This window comes from Acanthochromis polyacanthus, chromosome 6, assembly GCF_021347895.1.
Source record: "Acanthochromis polyacanthus isolate Apoly-LR-REF ecotype Palm Island chromosome 6, KAUST_Apoly_ChrSc, whole genome shotgun sequence".
In the NCBI taxonomy this organism is placed as follows: Eukaryota; Metazoa; Chordata; class Actinopteri; family Pomacentridae; genus Acanthochromis; species Acanthochromis polyacanthus.
In genome coordinates, this window is record NC_067118.1 from 40,446,309 (window position 1) to 40,461,939 (window position 15,631).

The 15,631-nt window shown below is 41.8% G+C and overlaps 2 protein-coding genes across 3 annotated transcripts in view; one reads left to right on the top strand and one right to left on the bottom strand.

The window, feature by feature from the left end:
- Window positions 1-11,078, top strand: part of cntn3a.1 (contactin 3a, tandem duplicate 1) — a 99,907-nt gene extending 88,829 nt beyond the window's left edge. For both annotated transcript variants that reach the window (XM_022206595.2, XM_022206587.2), the window contains exons 19-23: window positions 406-521; window positions 782-968; window positions 5,665-5,777; window positions 8,014-8,182; window positions 9,570-11,078. In XM_022206595.2, coding sequence (XP_022062287.1) covers window positions 406-521; window positions 782-968; window positions 5,665-5,777; window positions 8,014-8,182; window positions 9,570-9,661 — 677 coding nt within the window. In that variant the 3' untranslated portion in view covers window positions 9,662-11,078. The remainder of the gene's footprint in view (window positions 1-405; window positions 522-781; window positions 969-5,664; window positions 5,778-8,013; window positions 8,183-9,569) is intronic.
- Window positions 11,079-12,422: 1,344 nt separating this feature from the next.
- The window catches only part of si:dkey-178k16.1 (band 4.1-like protein 1), a 37,177-nt gene continuing 33,968 nt past the window's right edge, over window positions 12,423-15,631 (bottom strand). The window contains 2 exon segments of the mRNA XM_022206552.2: window positions 12,423-15,231; window positions 15,350-15,466. Coding sequence (XP_022062244.2) covers window positions 15,226-15,231; window positions 15,350-15,466 — 123 coding nt within the window. The 3' untranslated portion in view covers window positions 12,423-15,225.

A 15,631-nucleotide genomic window follows, 5' to 3' on the forward strand; every position in this document is an offset into this window, starting at 1 on the left:
TACCGGCGCCTTGTAGCGGGCAGTGGTGGTGGAAATCAGGACAACTGCACCACAAAAGCTAGAAGATGATTAAGTTATGACAGTAAAGATTGGTTATCCTTTAACAGAAAGTGTTTTCCTGTGTGTGGCGATCCTTTAAAAGAAAATGAAGAAGAGCAATTCCATTATTAACGTACTAACAGCTAGCAGAAATGTGTTAAATCCATTTGTGCTACAGACATCACCCACCAAATTAAGTTCTTATATCACACTTTTGAGTCGCCTAATTTCCGACTGAAACTCCTCCTCACTCTGCTGCGCATCGACTGGATGGAGCTGCAGCATATTCAGACAGTCAGACAGCAGACGTGGGTGTAGTGAATCCATGTCTTCTTCCCCCTCCTGACCAGCCTGTGTGCCTTTCAGAGCCCAGCAGAGCTCCGGGGAGGCTGAGGGCGAGGAGTGTATCAGCATACGAGGTAGAGGTCACCTGGAAGCCGCTGGCCTGGAGTAACAACCGCAGACGCATCCTGGGCTACGAGGTCAAACCAACACATGCCCACACATGAGGACTTGTACAAACATAGCGGCTAGAAGCTAGTGGCATTATATGCTTTTTTTTTTTTCCTTCATTAGATAAAAATGTGATGACCTTCTTGTATTAGAGTCTATATGATTATTCGTTATTAAGCTGCAGTATGGAAGGCCCCTCTGGGTTTTATGCACACAATTGTAAACAGTTGGGAGCAGCAAATCAGATGCAAACTAATAAAGTGTAGCCTTGTGTTTCTTTGTGTTTTAGCTGCAGTACTGGGGTGAGAAGGAAAAGCAGGCTGCAGCCAGCGTGATCAGGACGGTGGGGAATAAAACTTCACTTCTCATCAGGGATCTGGAGGGCAGCAGTACCTATCTGGTGTCCCTGCGGGCCTATAACAGCGCTGGAGTGGGTCCACAGAGCAGCATAGTCAACGTCACAACCAAGAAACCACGTAAGGACTCCACTTAAAAGATACTGCGGGCGAAGGACAGTGTCCTTTTGTGTCTTCTTGTCCTTGTTTTTTTGCTTTTTTTCCCTCCGGCGACAGGTGCACATCAGTATATACATTTCACCGGTAATGAAAGTAGGAACCATTCAATGCATAAATTGTAGAATGTGCAGCTTTTTGGTGTATTTTTTACATTGAATGTTTACATTGTGTTTCTGTCCCTTTACAAATCCGTTGTCTAATTCTGAAATCACCGTGTGTTTTCGTCTTCCCTCTTTTTGCTTCGTTTCCTGGCATGTCGCCGACGTACACAGCATGAAGCCATCTCGTATTACGCTCATTTCATTTCATAGACACGGCCAATTTTTTATGTAAATGCCAGTTTAATTTACCGCCACGCTGGCTGATTTGACATGGAGGTCTCCTTGGCGAAGGATCCCCCTAATAACATTATAACCTCTCATCCAGCCCCTGTTCTCATTTCTCAGCCTGCTTTCCTTCGCTCCTCTCCTCACATCTGAGTCCCTCCCGCTTGAGATGAAACAGAGGAGGCACCGAGGAAACATGAACAGAGAGGAAGCGACAGTCATTAACAAAATCTTTGCTTCAGAGCGTCATTTTAAAGCAGCATCAGTTAAATATGACGTGTAGCACAGCTGCTCCTTTGTTTTGTTACAGCCTCCCTCTCTGCTTTATGTTTTCTGTCGGATGAGCAGAGAACTTACAGTATATATTTGCTTTTAACTCACTTCACAATCTGGTAGAATGTGACAAGAAGATACAGACATTTTTTTTTTTTTTTTTTACATGTACCCTGAAGTTTAAAAGCAGCAGATGATGAAATGTAAACTAAGTTGCAAATCAAGGCCAGAGTCTATGACTTGACGTCTAAAAAGTTTCTTTAAAGATCTTCAAAAAATCACCAAGAAAAATCAGCATTCGGAGGGCAGCAGGATTTGGTTCTCGACAAAAAATCCAGAAGTAATTGTTAGCAGTGGTAACACCCCAAGAAAAACTGAAAATACTGAGCTGAGCGCCGTCTTTTCTGCTGTGAGCATTGGTCATTTTCCCACGCCTATAGGGTGTATAATAGGAGTGGCAGTTTTGAAATTATTATACTTTTCTAAGTCTATTGGTCAGATCATGGCGTCAGGTTTTCATATTTCACCCGAGATCTCTCTTTACAGAAGATGTGCATTAAGTTATCATTAGGTCATCTTTTACAGAGAACATGCCCAGACATTTTCTGCTGTTTTGCTCCACATCTTACCCTCATCATTTAGTGATAAATTTCGTGCATATTATACTATTATGTATTTTATACATATGCTTTACTTCTGGGCTTCAGTCTAATAGCATTTTCCATAATTATATCATCTTTTGCTTTTAGCACATCATACCCAAAAAATATTACACTACACAGACACATTAAAGAGTCATATGCAAATAGAACGTGACTTATATTATGATTAATCTGCATGTGACACCGATTAGCCACAACATTAGAAGCACTTGACGAACATTGTGTAGGGCCGATTGATGCTGCCACATGGTTCTGTCTTTGGCGGATCCAGGACCTGTGGGGGTATTTTGTCGTGTCTGGCACCGGGATAGAGGCAAAGAGATCCTCTGTTCTGTGGTCGGGGCCTCCGATCACGCTTCTTCTGCTTCATCTCAGGGATGCTTGGTAAAATGTCTGAGTAGTTTTGATGCCCAGTGAACACGTTGAGTTCTTTATTGTGTTCCTCCAGCCATTTCTGAGCAGTTTTGTGGGGTTGCCGTTGGTGCATTGTCCTGCTTGGAAGACCGTGTTGCAACATCGATTAGCGGTGCTACCATGATGTGGGGGGTGTTTAGTCTGCAGCTTTGTTTAAATAGGTGGTACATGTCAGAGTATTATTGGTACAACCCAGCGATATCTAGGGTCCACTGGGTGCAAAAAAAAACAACTTAGAATTGGATGGGTAAAGCAATTTATTGCTCAGTGATAAAAGTCACAGAAAAGTGACCAAGGAAGAGAGGAATCCAGGACTGGTGGAGGTTGTTCTATCAAAGAACCAAATGAAGGAGTAATCAAACTAGCCATCTGTTATCTATACACCGCTTAATCCTCATTAGGGCCACAGGGTTGCTGGAGTCTATCCCAGCCAGGCGTGAACTAACCGTGATGTCTCACGTTGGTTTCAACGCCGAGAAAATGAAGCCCGGATTTTGCTACTTCCTGGTCGCCGTTTTGGATTTTTTGGAGCCAGTGACGTAAAAAGCGTCAAACAGGCTGGACTGGAGAGTAACTCGGGGCAGGACCAGTCTGAAGCCCTAAAGGATCAGTCAATCATTCCAGACAAGACTGTCTATCAAGTATAGCCACGCCCCCTGGCTCCGCCAACTTTAAAGATTTATTTAAAATTCAGTATTGATTTATTTTAAGATCGGCCACCTGATCTCTCATTTTGACCATGAAAACTAACGGGAAAAAAATCCTGAGCTGTAGAACATCAGTCTATCAAATTTTATTTTTTCCAAAAATGAATTGGGGTCTATGGAGCAAAAGCTTTTTGGAGCCAACCCTAGCGGACGGCGTGATATTGCAAGTTTTTGACACTTCTGGGTGGGCTTCATTTTTGGAGCCAGATGCTACGTCCATCTTTATATACAGTCTATGATCCCAGATGACGTAGAGCGAAGGCAGGGGACATCCCTGCAGGACTACACATAGAGACAAACAATCACATTCACACCTATGGACAATTCAGAATCGCCAATTAACCTCAGCATGTTTTTGGACTGTGGGAGGAAGCCAGAGTCCCCAGAGAAAACCCATGCAGGCACACAACTCCACACAGGCCCACACCATGAAACAAACCGGGGATCTTCTAGCTGGGAGGTGACGGTGCTAACCACTGCTTCACTGTGCAGCCCGGTTATCTAACTGGTTAAACAATAACAACACAGCTAACACCTTAGCCAAACCTGAACACAATAGCAACCCCTCAGTGGCTACACAACAGACAGTACATGAGTGACTTCTCCACTAAGTTAACAGCTGCCATCCGAAGCTACAATAAACACAGACAAGTAACTTCTTCACTAAGACGGTGGGATAGGCCGAATTGTAACAGTTGCAAGTGAAAACAAGCACTGAATTTCCAGAGTTCAGTCTGTTTTATTTTTGATAAGGGTAGGATTCAACACTAAAGTGAGGGGGCTAAAAGCAAGTGAATGCTGCTGAAACTAAAGACACAAATATAACAAAAGGTGACCTTCTCTAAGAAGTAGACTCCACCAGATTGTGGGAAAAATAAAAATATATCAAACACAAATAAAGGCTCCAAACAAAAATACAAAGGCAGCAGCACCCCTAACTGAAAGTAACAAATGTCTCAGATATGGTTTTAATTTAATAAATCACACTCCTGACCAGCTCCCAGCCTCACATAAGAGTCCACAGAATCCCAATGGGCAGCTCCCTTCCCTAAGAGCTGCCACCGTATGCTGGAATCAGCCGGCCTTTTAGCAGCAGCTGGAGCCTTGATTGAAGCGGTCTGGAGGTGTTCGCACCACACCTCCAGATGTCGCAGGTGTGGTGCAAACATGGCCAACAACAGCACAGCAGCAGACAAAAATAAAATTACCAGACAGGAGGAGGCAGACGGATGACAGCAACTAACTGAAGTTACGATCTATACACACACAAACTGCTGACAGTAAATCCCCCTTACAGTGAGGTAGGTTGGGGATTTATACTCTCCAGGTGTGATGACGGCTGCAGTTGATTGGATAAAGGTGGAGGGAACAGGGTGGTGGCCCAGTCTGACGAGTCAGGAGGCGGCAGAACAAGGCTGGAGTGCAGGTCTTCATCTCCAGGCTCATCAGATGTAAAGACTGATCAGCTGGGGTTCTGAAACAGGTTTTCCCAGCAGAACACTGAGGTGTAACAATACGATCAGTGCCTTAGTCTTGGCCTGTCAGTGCTTTTAATGTTTTAGGAGCTGATCTGTGTGTATTTCAAACACACATCTGTCAGTCCTTCTTCCATCGTGTTTGTAGATTCCAGCTGTGTGTTTTGTCCCTTTTATACGTCACGTTTGCTGAAAAGACGCCCACAGAGGATACACGCATGCATCCTCGCTCGTACTTCATACCTCCTCTGTCCTCGAGATATGTTTTAAGAGTGGAGACATCCTTCAAGATCGATTTCACAGGCATCAGGCCAGAAGAGACGAGCTGGCTCAGGAGAAAGAAATGAGAGGAGCCTTATATGTTTGTTTCTCCTATTTGTCTTCTCCTTGTTTTTATGGCTTGAATGCACCACTTGTATATTTTACTGCCATGTGCAGTTGGCACCAATGTGCAATGTGTCATCCATGTGCAAAGGGTTGACAAATTAGGGGCTTATTAGGACGGTGCTTAATGGAGCCAATGATGGTAAATAGCTTTAACCTATAGACAGGTGTGTAGCATTTTCTACTCAACGGGCTAGTAGTATATATGTCTCTATTAGAGTTCAATTATAATGCACATTCCTCCGTGTCATTTCATTCCTCCCACACACGTGTTCCTGGACTCACTGCTCACTCCTAACAGTGGGATGATGAACTGATAATGAGAAATCTCCTTCATGCTGGGTTGGGTCTGGACTGTTTATTGATTGGACGGCCTGTTGTTGTGTTTTTTTTCTCTTCCTCTTCTCGTCCTTCAGCACCTAGTCAAGCCCCGGTCAAAATCATGTGGAACACTTCCAACTCCAAGGTCATCCTGAGGTGGGACCAGGTGCACGCCTTGGAGAACGAGTCCGAAGTCACGGGATACAAGGTAAGAAGTGGAGAAGTTTAGAGACTGAGCCTGAACGGGAGTCACTGCGAGCCTGACGACTGACTGCTTTTATAGATTGTAGCATAACACAGACTGACAGATTGTCACTTGGTCCATTTACTCCATATGAGCGCCCCGTTTTTTTTCTTTTTTTTCTTTCTTGCTGGTTGTGACTGCACTCGTGTTTATGAGCGCTGATTTTTTCTGATAAGCTTCTCACAGTATTATTAATGCATGAAGCTGTAGTTCCTGCTGCCATTGTGGTCATGTAATGTGTCGCACACAAAGAGCCTTCTTTTCTTTGGGTACCTATCCTTTGATAACCCAACAACAGTTATTTCACCATCAGATTTAGCACAAGTGCAACCATTATGTGTAAATCCATATGTGTTGGCAGCAGGTCTGTTACTTTGCTTGGTGGTCTTGCAACCATTACAGTATTTTGTACATCTCCAACACTTCAAAAAGAACTGAAATTCACTCGGGACACACGTCTGAACAAAGAAACTCGCATTTAAATAACTTCCCTTTCAGATAAATCATTTTCCAGGAGCTTCACATACTATTGACCAACAGTATTTGTGTGATTTTGAAAACAGATTGTGTATATGTGTGTATGATAAGATAATTAAGTCATGTTTATGAACAAGCTGATTTCACTAATAAACCTCTAAGCCAGGGGTGTCAAACTCGCCTTAGTTCAGGTTCCACATTCAGCCCAGTTTGATCTGCACAAGTGAAATCACAGCATGATAACCTAGAAACAACCGCAACTCCAAATTTTTCCTTTGTTTTAGTGCAAAAAAGTACTGTATCTGGAAGTGAATGATAAGGCCAGCAGACAAAAAAAACCAACACCAAATATTACAAAAACAAGACACACAACGACAAAAGCGAGAAACAAAATGGCAAAAAATGAGACAAATAACATGAAACAACACAAAAAAGAGACAAAAAATTAGACAAAAAAGTTAGAAAATGACCATAAAATGGACAAATGACAAAAATTAGACAAAAATGACAAAAGCTAGAATCAAAATGACAAAACAGACAACACAGGCAAGATATAAAAAAAACAAAAAACGGCAAAAACAAAACACAAAACAATGAATAAAGCAAAATACAAGATGACAAATGTAAGACAAGAAACACAAGCGAGACAAAAAGGAAACACAAACGACGCAAAACAAAACAAAAAGAGACAAAGTAACCAAAAAATGGACAAATGGCAAAAACGAGACAATAAAAACAACAAAAACGAGAAACAAAATGACAAAAACATGAGACAAGCATCTACAGTCACACAAAAAAGACAAAATTTTACAAAAATGAGACACAAACTGATAAATGAACAATGAACAATCTAGTGTTTTACTTTTTGATCAAAACAACTTCTCATGGTCTGGAAATTATTTTAAATTTATAGTTTTACTAATTTACCATTTGCAGTTAATGTCGGCTCTGTCATTTTTACACTTTATAAAGTCGTCCCGTGGGTCGGATTGGACCTTGTGGAGGGCTGCTTTTTACGAACACGCTTATTTTGCTGATAAACTTAAAAGCTGTATATCATGCTGGTATTGTGGAGCTACGATGTGGAGCAGACTAAAGGCCTTCTTTCCTTAAAGCAGCTGTCCCTTCATAACCCTGATTCTTACAATATGTAAATTTTAGCCACACAAAAACAACAAAACTTTTCCGATTGCTGCTCAGGGGGAGTCACTGCACCATCTGATTTATGGTCATCTTCCCAGATTGTGACATTTGACTTGCCATTGCAGCAACAAATGCATAATACATATTTTACTGATTATTTTAGCGACTGCATTTCAGTTTGTTATCAATCCTTCTGAAGTGCCATTTGGCTTGTATATCTGGAAAAAAAAGGACATTAATTTGCAGCCTCCTACACTGGGTCTTAGTCACCTACAGTCGCTGCACATTATTCCCGCTACATTGAAAGGCTCTGCTGAAATTGGAGTGCAGTGTTTGTTCAAAGGGAAAGGTGCTTCCTCAGACCAAGCTGCAGCACAAGAGTCAGGACTGATGAATCTCCGCTGCACCCTCTCCTCCACATTTTTGGAGATTCATGCTTGTCGCTCCCCGAGACGACTCATTCCGTCTCATGGAGCCGAGTTAGCTTCTCTTGTCAGTGTTCCACATGATGCATCGTGTTCAGAGTGACTTCAGAACACGCCACGCACCGTTATCTTCTTCTGCACTCTGTTTCCTGCAGGTGATGTACAGCCAGGACAAACACAGCCGGCCCAACGTGGTGGAGACCAACAACACCTCCTTGGAGCTGTCTCTGCCGGTCAACCAGGGCTACGTGATCCAGATTAAACCCTTCAGTGAGGGAGGAGAAGGCATCAGCAGCCGCCAGATCACCATCCCCAAGATAGCAGGTAGAACCATCCTGATGGGTGGAACGTGAAAGTGATACATAGGCTCAGTTGATCTTAATCCACCTGCACATGTGCTTATGCTGGGAATTCATTTGCGTCCCTTCTACCTTTAAATTCTCTTGTTGACGCCTCTTTAAGCGGATTTCTTTTAACTTCTTAAGTTTCCCAGAACTCTCAGTGAAAGGCTGTGAAAGTATTGCTTTTAATCAAGACTTGTCAGTGTGAAAATATCCTCTGCTACTCTAAGCACAACACATTCTACAGCTGCATTAAACAGATAAATTGTCATCTCAGACTCCTCTATGACGTATTTTTTTTCCTATAAGACATTTATTTTCCTTTTGCAGCGGCTTTAAAATATAGTCTCTTATCCACAGACGGGGAAATATATATAATCAAATAACAAAATCATGCACCCAATATTGCCAGAAGCTGCTTGTTTGACAGTGGATGTTCCCTTTTAATCTAGCTTTGCCCTCCTCACTAGTCTCACTCTGTGAGATTCAGGTTTCCCCTCAGCTGATGTGTTGCACTAGTGCCACCTATTGATGAATGTTTGTACTCACACCATCAGCAACAACTTGTAACTGAGTCCTATGTTTCTGTACTGTGATAGTTTATGTCAGGGGTCCAAAACCAGCCCTCCAGAGGGTTCAATCCGGCCCACAGGACGACTTTGTTAAGCGTAAAAATTACCGAGAAGATTGTAAATTTGTAAAACTATAAATTTAAAAATTGTTTAGATAATAAAGTAAAATACAAGATTGTTCTTTTGTGATTTTGTGTCTTGTTTTTGTAATATTTGGGACTGTTTTTGTTGGTCTTTGTCATTTTTTTTGTCTGGCTTTTGTCGTTTGTCTCATGTTTTTATGATTTTGTTTTTCATTTTTGTCATTTTGTGTTTCCTTTTTCATCTTGTTTGTGTTTTTTTTCTTATTTTTGTCATTTTGTGTTTTGCTTTATTTGTTGTTTTGTTTTGTGTTTTTGTCTCGCTTATGTTGTTTGTCTCATTTTTTTTGTCATTTTGTGTTTTGCTTTATTTGTTGTTTTGTGTCTTTTTTGTCTCGCTTATGTTGTTTGTCTCATTTTTTTGTCATTTTGTGTTTTGCTTTATTTGTTGTTTTGTGTTTTTTTGTCTCACTTATGTTGTTTGTCTCATTTTTTGTCATTTTGTTTCTCACTTTAGTCATTTTGTTTCTCACTTTTCTCATTTTGTGGCTCATTTTGTGTAATATTTTGTCTTGTTTTTGTTGCTTTTTTGATCATAAAGTAGAACTAAGATGAGTTTGACACCCCTGCTTTACGTCAAACAGATTCCTCACACATTACCAGACCACATGAGGCGTTGACAGTACAAACACTTGCTGTATTTTGTCGTCTGTTTCAGGCGCCATAGCTACAGGAGTAGCCCCGGAGTCCTTGGCGTTTCCGTTGGTCAACCTTGCAGCTCTAATCCTCACAACCAGAACGGTGCTATGACAAACATCTGCAGGAACCGGGCGCTGCAGCTGCTTTTTAAGAGGGAGAAACAGCAGGTCAAAGACAAGCGGAGGCTGACAGCAGCGCTTCCACCTGCTCCCCCTTCCCCACCCTACTGTGTCTTTCCTCTTCTTTCCTCAAAGATCTCTTTGTGAGGAAGACTCTTTTCCTCCACCTTCCTTAAAGTAGTCTCTGAAAGGAGCTGTCTCTTTCAGAAGTTGCTTTTATGGAGCTGAAAGGACACCATGACTCGGCTGTAGTCTCTTTGAAGGTGTTTTTGTTTCTTCCTCTTCTCCTTTCTAACCAATGGATATTCTCATAAGGTCTTTGCCTCGGAGGCCACAATAGGATGTGCATCTGTTTTTCTCAGTGGGACCTCGCAGGTTCCCTTAAACGGATTTGTATGTACCACTGGACTTTTCTTGGATGATGGGATTTAAACATACATGGGAGCGGAGGAGACCTAAACCCATTTGCTAAGCGCATATTTATGTGATTGAAGTCATATTTGAGCTTGATTTAAGGGGATTAAGGGGACGCTTTGGAGTGTCTTTGGGAAAACCTCCTGCACTGTCTGAGAAGGAAAACAAACTGTGACTCAACCCTGTCAAAAAAGAAGCAAAAAAAGAGGGAAAAAAAAACAACAACAGGGACCTGAGGCCTCATCGCTTCTTGACAGCCACAGTTTGAGACCTTTATAACTTTGCCTGGATTTTATTTCGCGCTTTTACGTTCCATCATCCAGACCTCCGAGTTGCCGTGAAACTGAACTGGAACCAAAGGGGCCAAAAAGGTTCAACTCCGCCTGTGGTGTCATTGTGAGATAATTCAGCGTGTTTCCCCTCCATCATGGCTCCCATTGTAAACAGCAAACTTGTGTTTTATTAATCGATGTCTTGCCTTCCTCCTTTATCCATGGCAGGTGTGTAACAAAGGCACGCTGAGCAGTGTGAGCTGGTGTACACTGTATGTATGAAAATCCTCAGGTCCCAAATGAGCCTTAAGTCTTATGATTATGATCCATGTTGTTATTGTTCCAGAGAGCTTTTATTTATTTTCCTCCTTGGTTTACCCTCATTGTGTTTTGGCTCACTCATGCTATAATTTATGAATAACTGACCTAACTGTTGTGCTACGTTGAGATTTTTTCCACTCTTTGGTCATTTTTAGATCATATTTTTTGGGCGTTTTGGGCTCAGAAAAAAACAGGCCTTTTCTCTTCTGTCCTTCCTGATGAGCATTGTAATACGATAAGTGGCAGTGATTACTGACTTTTCTAACATAGCTTACTACAAAGTAGGGACGGTTTGTTACCGTCAGCTGCTGTTTGGCATGATGATCGGTCGGTGTATGTACCTTGCTTAGGGTGTCTGAATGGATCAACCTGCTTTTAATAAACATAATGCCATTTTCCTCATTTCTTTCTTTGATGTCGGAAGGAGGCCCAAAGTTTGTGTGCTTCACGCCTAAGTGCTGCTTCTTCACCAAGCCGTGGAGTTTCAAGTAGAGCTTTTTCAAAGGCGTGGGTGGTAATTTTCACTTTGCTACAAGAGGTTTTTGAAATTTCAGTGTGACAAAAAGCAAAAGTTTTCTCCACCTACGGGTCACATCTTAATGGTTTCCTGAGGAAGGTGGAGTTTGCGCCGGAAAAACGGTAGAAAGCGGACAGTTTCTACCGTCTCCAGGGTGACAAATGAACTTCTGTGCATAAATTTGAATGGTTTTATTTAATTTTGCAGATTTTAAGGTCATTAAAATTATGTGATGAGACCATGAAGCTTCAATTAAACATGATGCCTTTCATTCACAGCGTTACCTAACAGCTGAATTGCCTGCATTTTATCGTCTGTATCTGGAAAAAAAAAGCTGAAAATATGGCTTCTTTGCTAAAGCAGAAAAAAAACAGAAAGTCCACAACACTATGCTTAACCAAACAAATGCTGTAGTTGTGTCTGAAGTGCAAAAAAAGACTGTTTTTGTTCACAACAATACCTATTTATGTTCAGAAACGGCTACATGAAGCGCTCTTGTCAGATAATTCCATTTAGTTAAGGATCAGGACTTGGTTTTGCTAATTCTAGTGAAGTCCAGCTCCTGTTTCAGACACAAAAGGCTGCATTTTCCTCTATAGATGCTCCTGATCTTCGTTTAAAAACAATCATTATCTGTAAATCCATACCTGTAGGCACCGGGTTTATTACTTCCTTCAGGTTTGTTTGGTGCTCTTGCAAAGATTTTCGCACACAGAGAGGAGAGAATTAATGCTGGATTTCCTTAAATTGTCCAGTCCAATAGTGATGTGCAACACAAAGCGACCATGCTTCAGAAAGGACGGATTTGTGGGGAAGTTTAAAAGTAGATTGTAAAGAACAGAAATTTGAGAGATGGAGACACACGTCTGAATAAGTCAAGCCATTTTCAAGAGGTTCTGATGCTAATGTGCAACATAATTTGTGTGATTTTGAATGCAGATTGTGTCTTTTCCACTCTTTAGAAACCTAAATACAGCAACAGGTGAATGTAGAATAACTACTTTAAAGATAAGAACTGCTATCTTTCTATTTAATTTGTCAATCATTGCAAGAAAACCGCTGTAAACTATAAACAACCCCTAGGAGTTTGGTTAAAAAAACACACTGTTGATATGTGAGGCATGCGGCATTTTTTCATGATTCAAACATAAAGAAGCTGCGCTTAATTACTGTCTTGGAGGACAAATATATGCACCGACGGCAGACATAATAAGACAAACACAGACGTGTTACGGAGATCAAACAGAGGGATTCCCTTCTCATCTTGCTCTTTTTTCCTCTCTTCTTTATTCATTTTTCGAAGGAAATGCAAGTACAATGTACAGCAAAAGACACAGCATCAAGCAATGGAGAGCAGCAGAGCAGAAGAGATGAAGCTTTGGAGGAGGAGGAGGAGGAGAGCTCAGGGCTTAGGTTTAAAGGTGAGCCAGAGGTCATCCAATCAGACTTCGGCACCAGGTTCCTCAGCAACAGCCAAGCATCTGCGATTAATCACAGTCTGATAATTACCGATCAGGCCTGTTCCGGACAGAAGGAGGTGAGTCTGACCTTACGGCCGATCCGAGGAGAATTTAGATAATTTGGGGAGAAACACTTGAGCCGCTTGATGCTGCAAAGCTTCTTTTAAGGTAACCGACGCCCCCTTAGTGTGTCTCAAGCCTGTGGCCTCTTTAACTACTTTACACAATCCACCAAACAGCACCAAATATACAGTACAAGGTATGCACGGCTGCATCAATGTTATTTTTTTTTCCACCTTCCAGTTTGACATCCATCACTAACCATCACTTTAAAAGGATTTGGAACCAAAATCTGAAACACAACAGGAGTTACACTACACATGTGAACACACTGACTGCAAATTCTGGTGTCTGAAAGCCAAAGTCATCCCTCAGCGATACCCTTAGAAACCGGACGGGACACTTTTTGACGGTTTTTTTTATCAGTAGAGTGAATTTTCTGCTGCACGTATTGATAATTAATGCACAAAATAAGACTTTTGCTAAGAACAACACTGTGCTGTTTTTTTTTTTTTTTTTGTTTGTTTGTTTTCTTCCTTCAAAACGTTAAAGAGACCATAATTAAAGGGAAACGTCGCCATGCCGAGTTTATGCATTTGACTTTCTGGCACTTTTGTAATTAAAAGTAGCTTGTTCATATAAAGTTATTTCATACAAAACCAGCGTTTGTACAGTTGGACTGCTACCTTAATTGGCACATCACACGTCTATGGCATCCCTCTAACATTCATGTACCAAATCACACACAGCTAAAAGTTCAAAGATGCTTCTCCTACTGTATATTTTATTCATTTAGAACACTGTACTTTACATGAAAAGAGTATCGGAAACGGCTCTGATGCATAAAAAACATTTCAGCAAGGTGGCTCCAAAAAGGAAAAAAAAAAAAAGGAAATTTGCTGCAAAATGAACAGCAGCAGAAAACCACCAGTCACCACAACGAGGCTGCTTCTTCACCGGCAAATTAAATCAGAAGCAAACTGATATGTAGAGATGCATGGAGCAGCACCAGCGGCTGTAAATGAGATAAAAGTGTTAAAAGGAAGAAGCTTTAGCCAACCTGCTGTCATTAGGTGTTGGATGGAGGAAACTGAACGCATTGTGCGCTGGATATTTCCCACTTTTTCTGATGAATGCTCTTCATTTCCTCTCAGGAAACTTAATTTCCTCTGTTCCACATTAGACTTCAGATTGTGAATAATTCAGCCTTTTTATGTCTTTGTGTTTCCACCGCGACCCTGGATATTACCATCCGTCGCTCTTATTTATGAGTTATTATCCATCGTACTCAATTAGGATCCGATAATGCAGGAAATCATCACACAAACATTATCTCAAGCACTACTGTTACCGATGCAGCAGCCCGTTCTGTCACTGGAACAAGGGTGTAAGCCTACTTCTATGTAATTACTACACAAAAATGGCCAATGTGGTCTTATATTCTATCCAGCTGGGTTCTGAAAGCATATCTAAAAGGCTAGGAGAAGAGGAGAGAAACTGGGCTCATTCTGAAACATCAACATGCTCAGAAACTACACTGCCACCGTTTGAATAAATACAACAGGTACACCGTGTATCAACAGCTGCTAATGACGACACAGATGTGCATATCCTTGCATACTCGCCACCCACACATCAGGGTGTGAAAGTAAAACATTAGAGGTGAGACAGAGAGATGGAAGCATAGTGATCCGACTCGCTGACTTTGGTCCTCGCTGAACACTTGAACGCACGCCTCAGGGGGACCGTGATCCTTTCTAATCAGTGCATCCTCATCGCTCAGCGCGATGGGATGGAACAGAGCTCATTTGTTCAATCGACTGGCTATGCAGGAATGAAAACTAAACAGAGGACTTCTTCTTCTTTTGCCCCTGCTTTAACAGTACTTGAGTAACATGTAATGGATAGTTTGACTTCTTGATAATAAAGTGTAAACACACACGGTAAGTTTTTCAGTAGTTTTTTTTTCTTTTTTCAGCACATACAGCAGGAATCAGGCGGTTTCTTGTTATCCGGTACAGATAAGACACTCTCATATTCCCAAATGAGCCTTTCTGAACGGGAAGAGGTACCAACATGGCACAGGACCTCGGGTTGTTCCACAGTGAATGATTTCCTTAAACCCCTTCTACGTGACCTTTTAGGAATACTTAAGGAAGTGTTTTGAGTCCCTGAGAGGTTTGCAGGGAATTTAGTTGGATTATGTGTTTAATTGTGCCAGATGTTTTTGGAGTTCTGTTGGAATATTACTGACCTGTGAATGACCATGAGTGAGGTTTGACATTTTGTTTTTTTGTTGTTGTTTTTTTCCACTCAACATCAATGATTTCAACGCTTGATTAAAAATAAAACAAAAGGATTGGTAAGGAGTCCTGTTTGAGCCTAGTGAGTGTACAAGAGGCTCCATCAGAGCGCCACTGGCAGTAGTCTTATCAGTCGGGATGGTGGGCGGCAATTTCAGGTCGGGCACTGACGCTTCTGGTCCAAAGGGGGGCACTGTTGTCTCAGGAAATCAGGACTGCAGCAAAGAAAGGAAAAGACAAACAAACCTTAAATCCCTGAACCCTCAAAGGAGGTCAGAGGAGGCACAGAGCCTGAGCAGATAGCATCGCTGGGAGTCAGGGTGGCGGCTGTACCTCTGATGCACCGTGTCGATCCTCAGTGGACGATTCTGTTTCCCTGACAACAACAGCCTTTGTCACCTGCATGTCCGGATGCTGCTGCTTGGCTTCCTGGATTGCAATAGCCAGAGCCTGCAAGGAAAAGAGCGAACTGTGTGTCTTTGTCTTCATTTCAGAGACAGATGTTTAAACCAGGGGTGTCAAATATGAGGCCCACGGACCAAAAGCGGTCCTCCAGAGGGTCCAATCCGGCCCTCAAAATGTAAAAATGACAGAGAAGACATTAACTGCAGATTG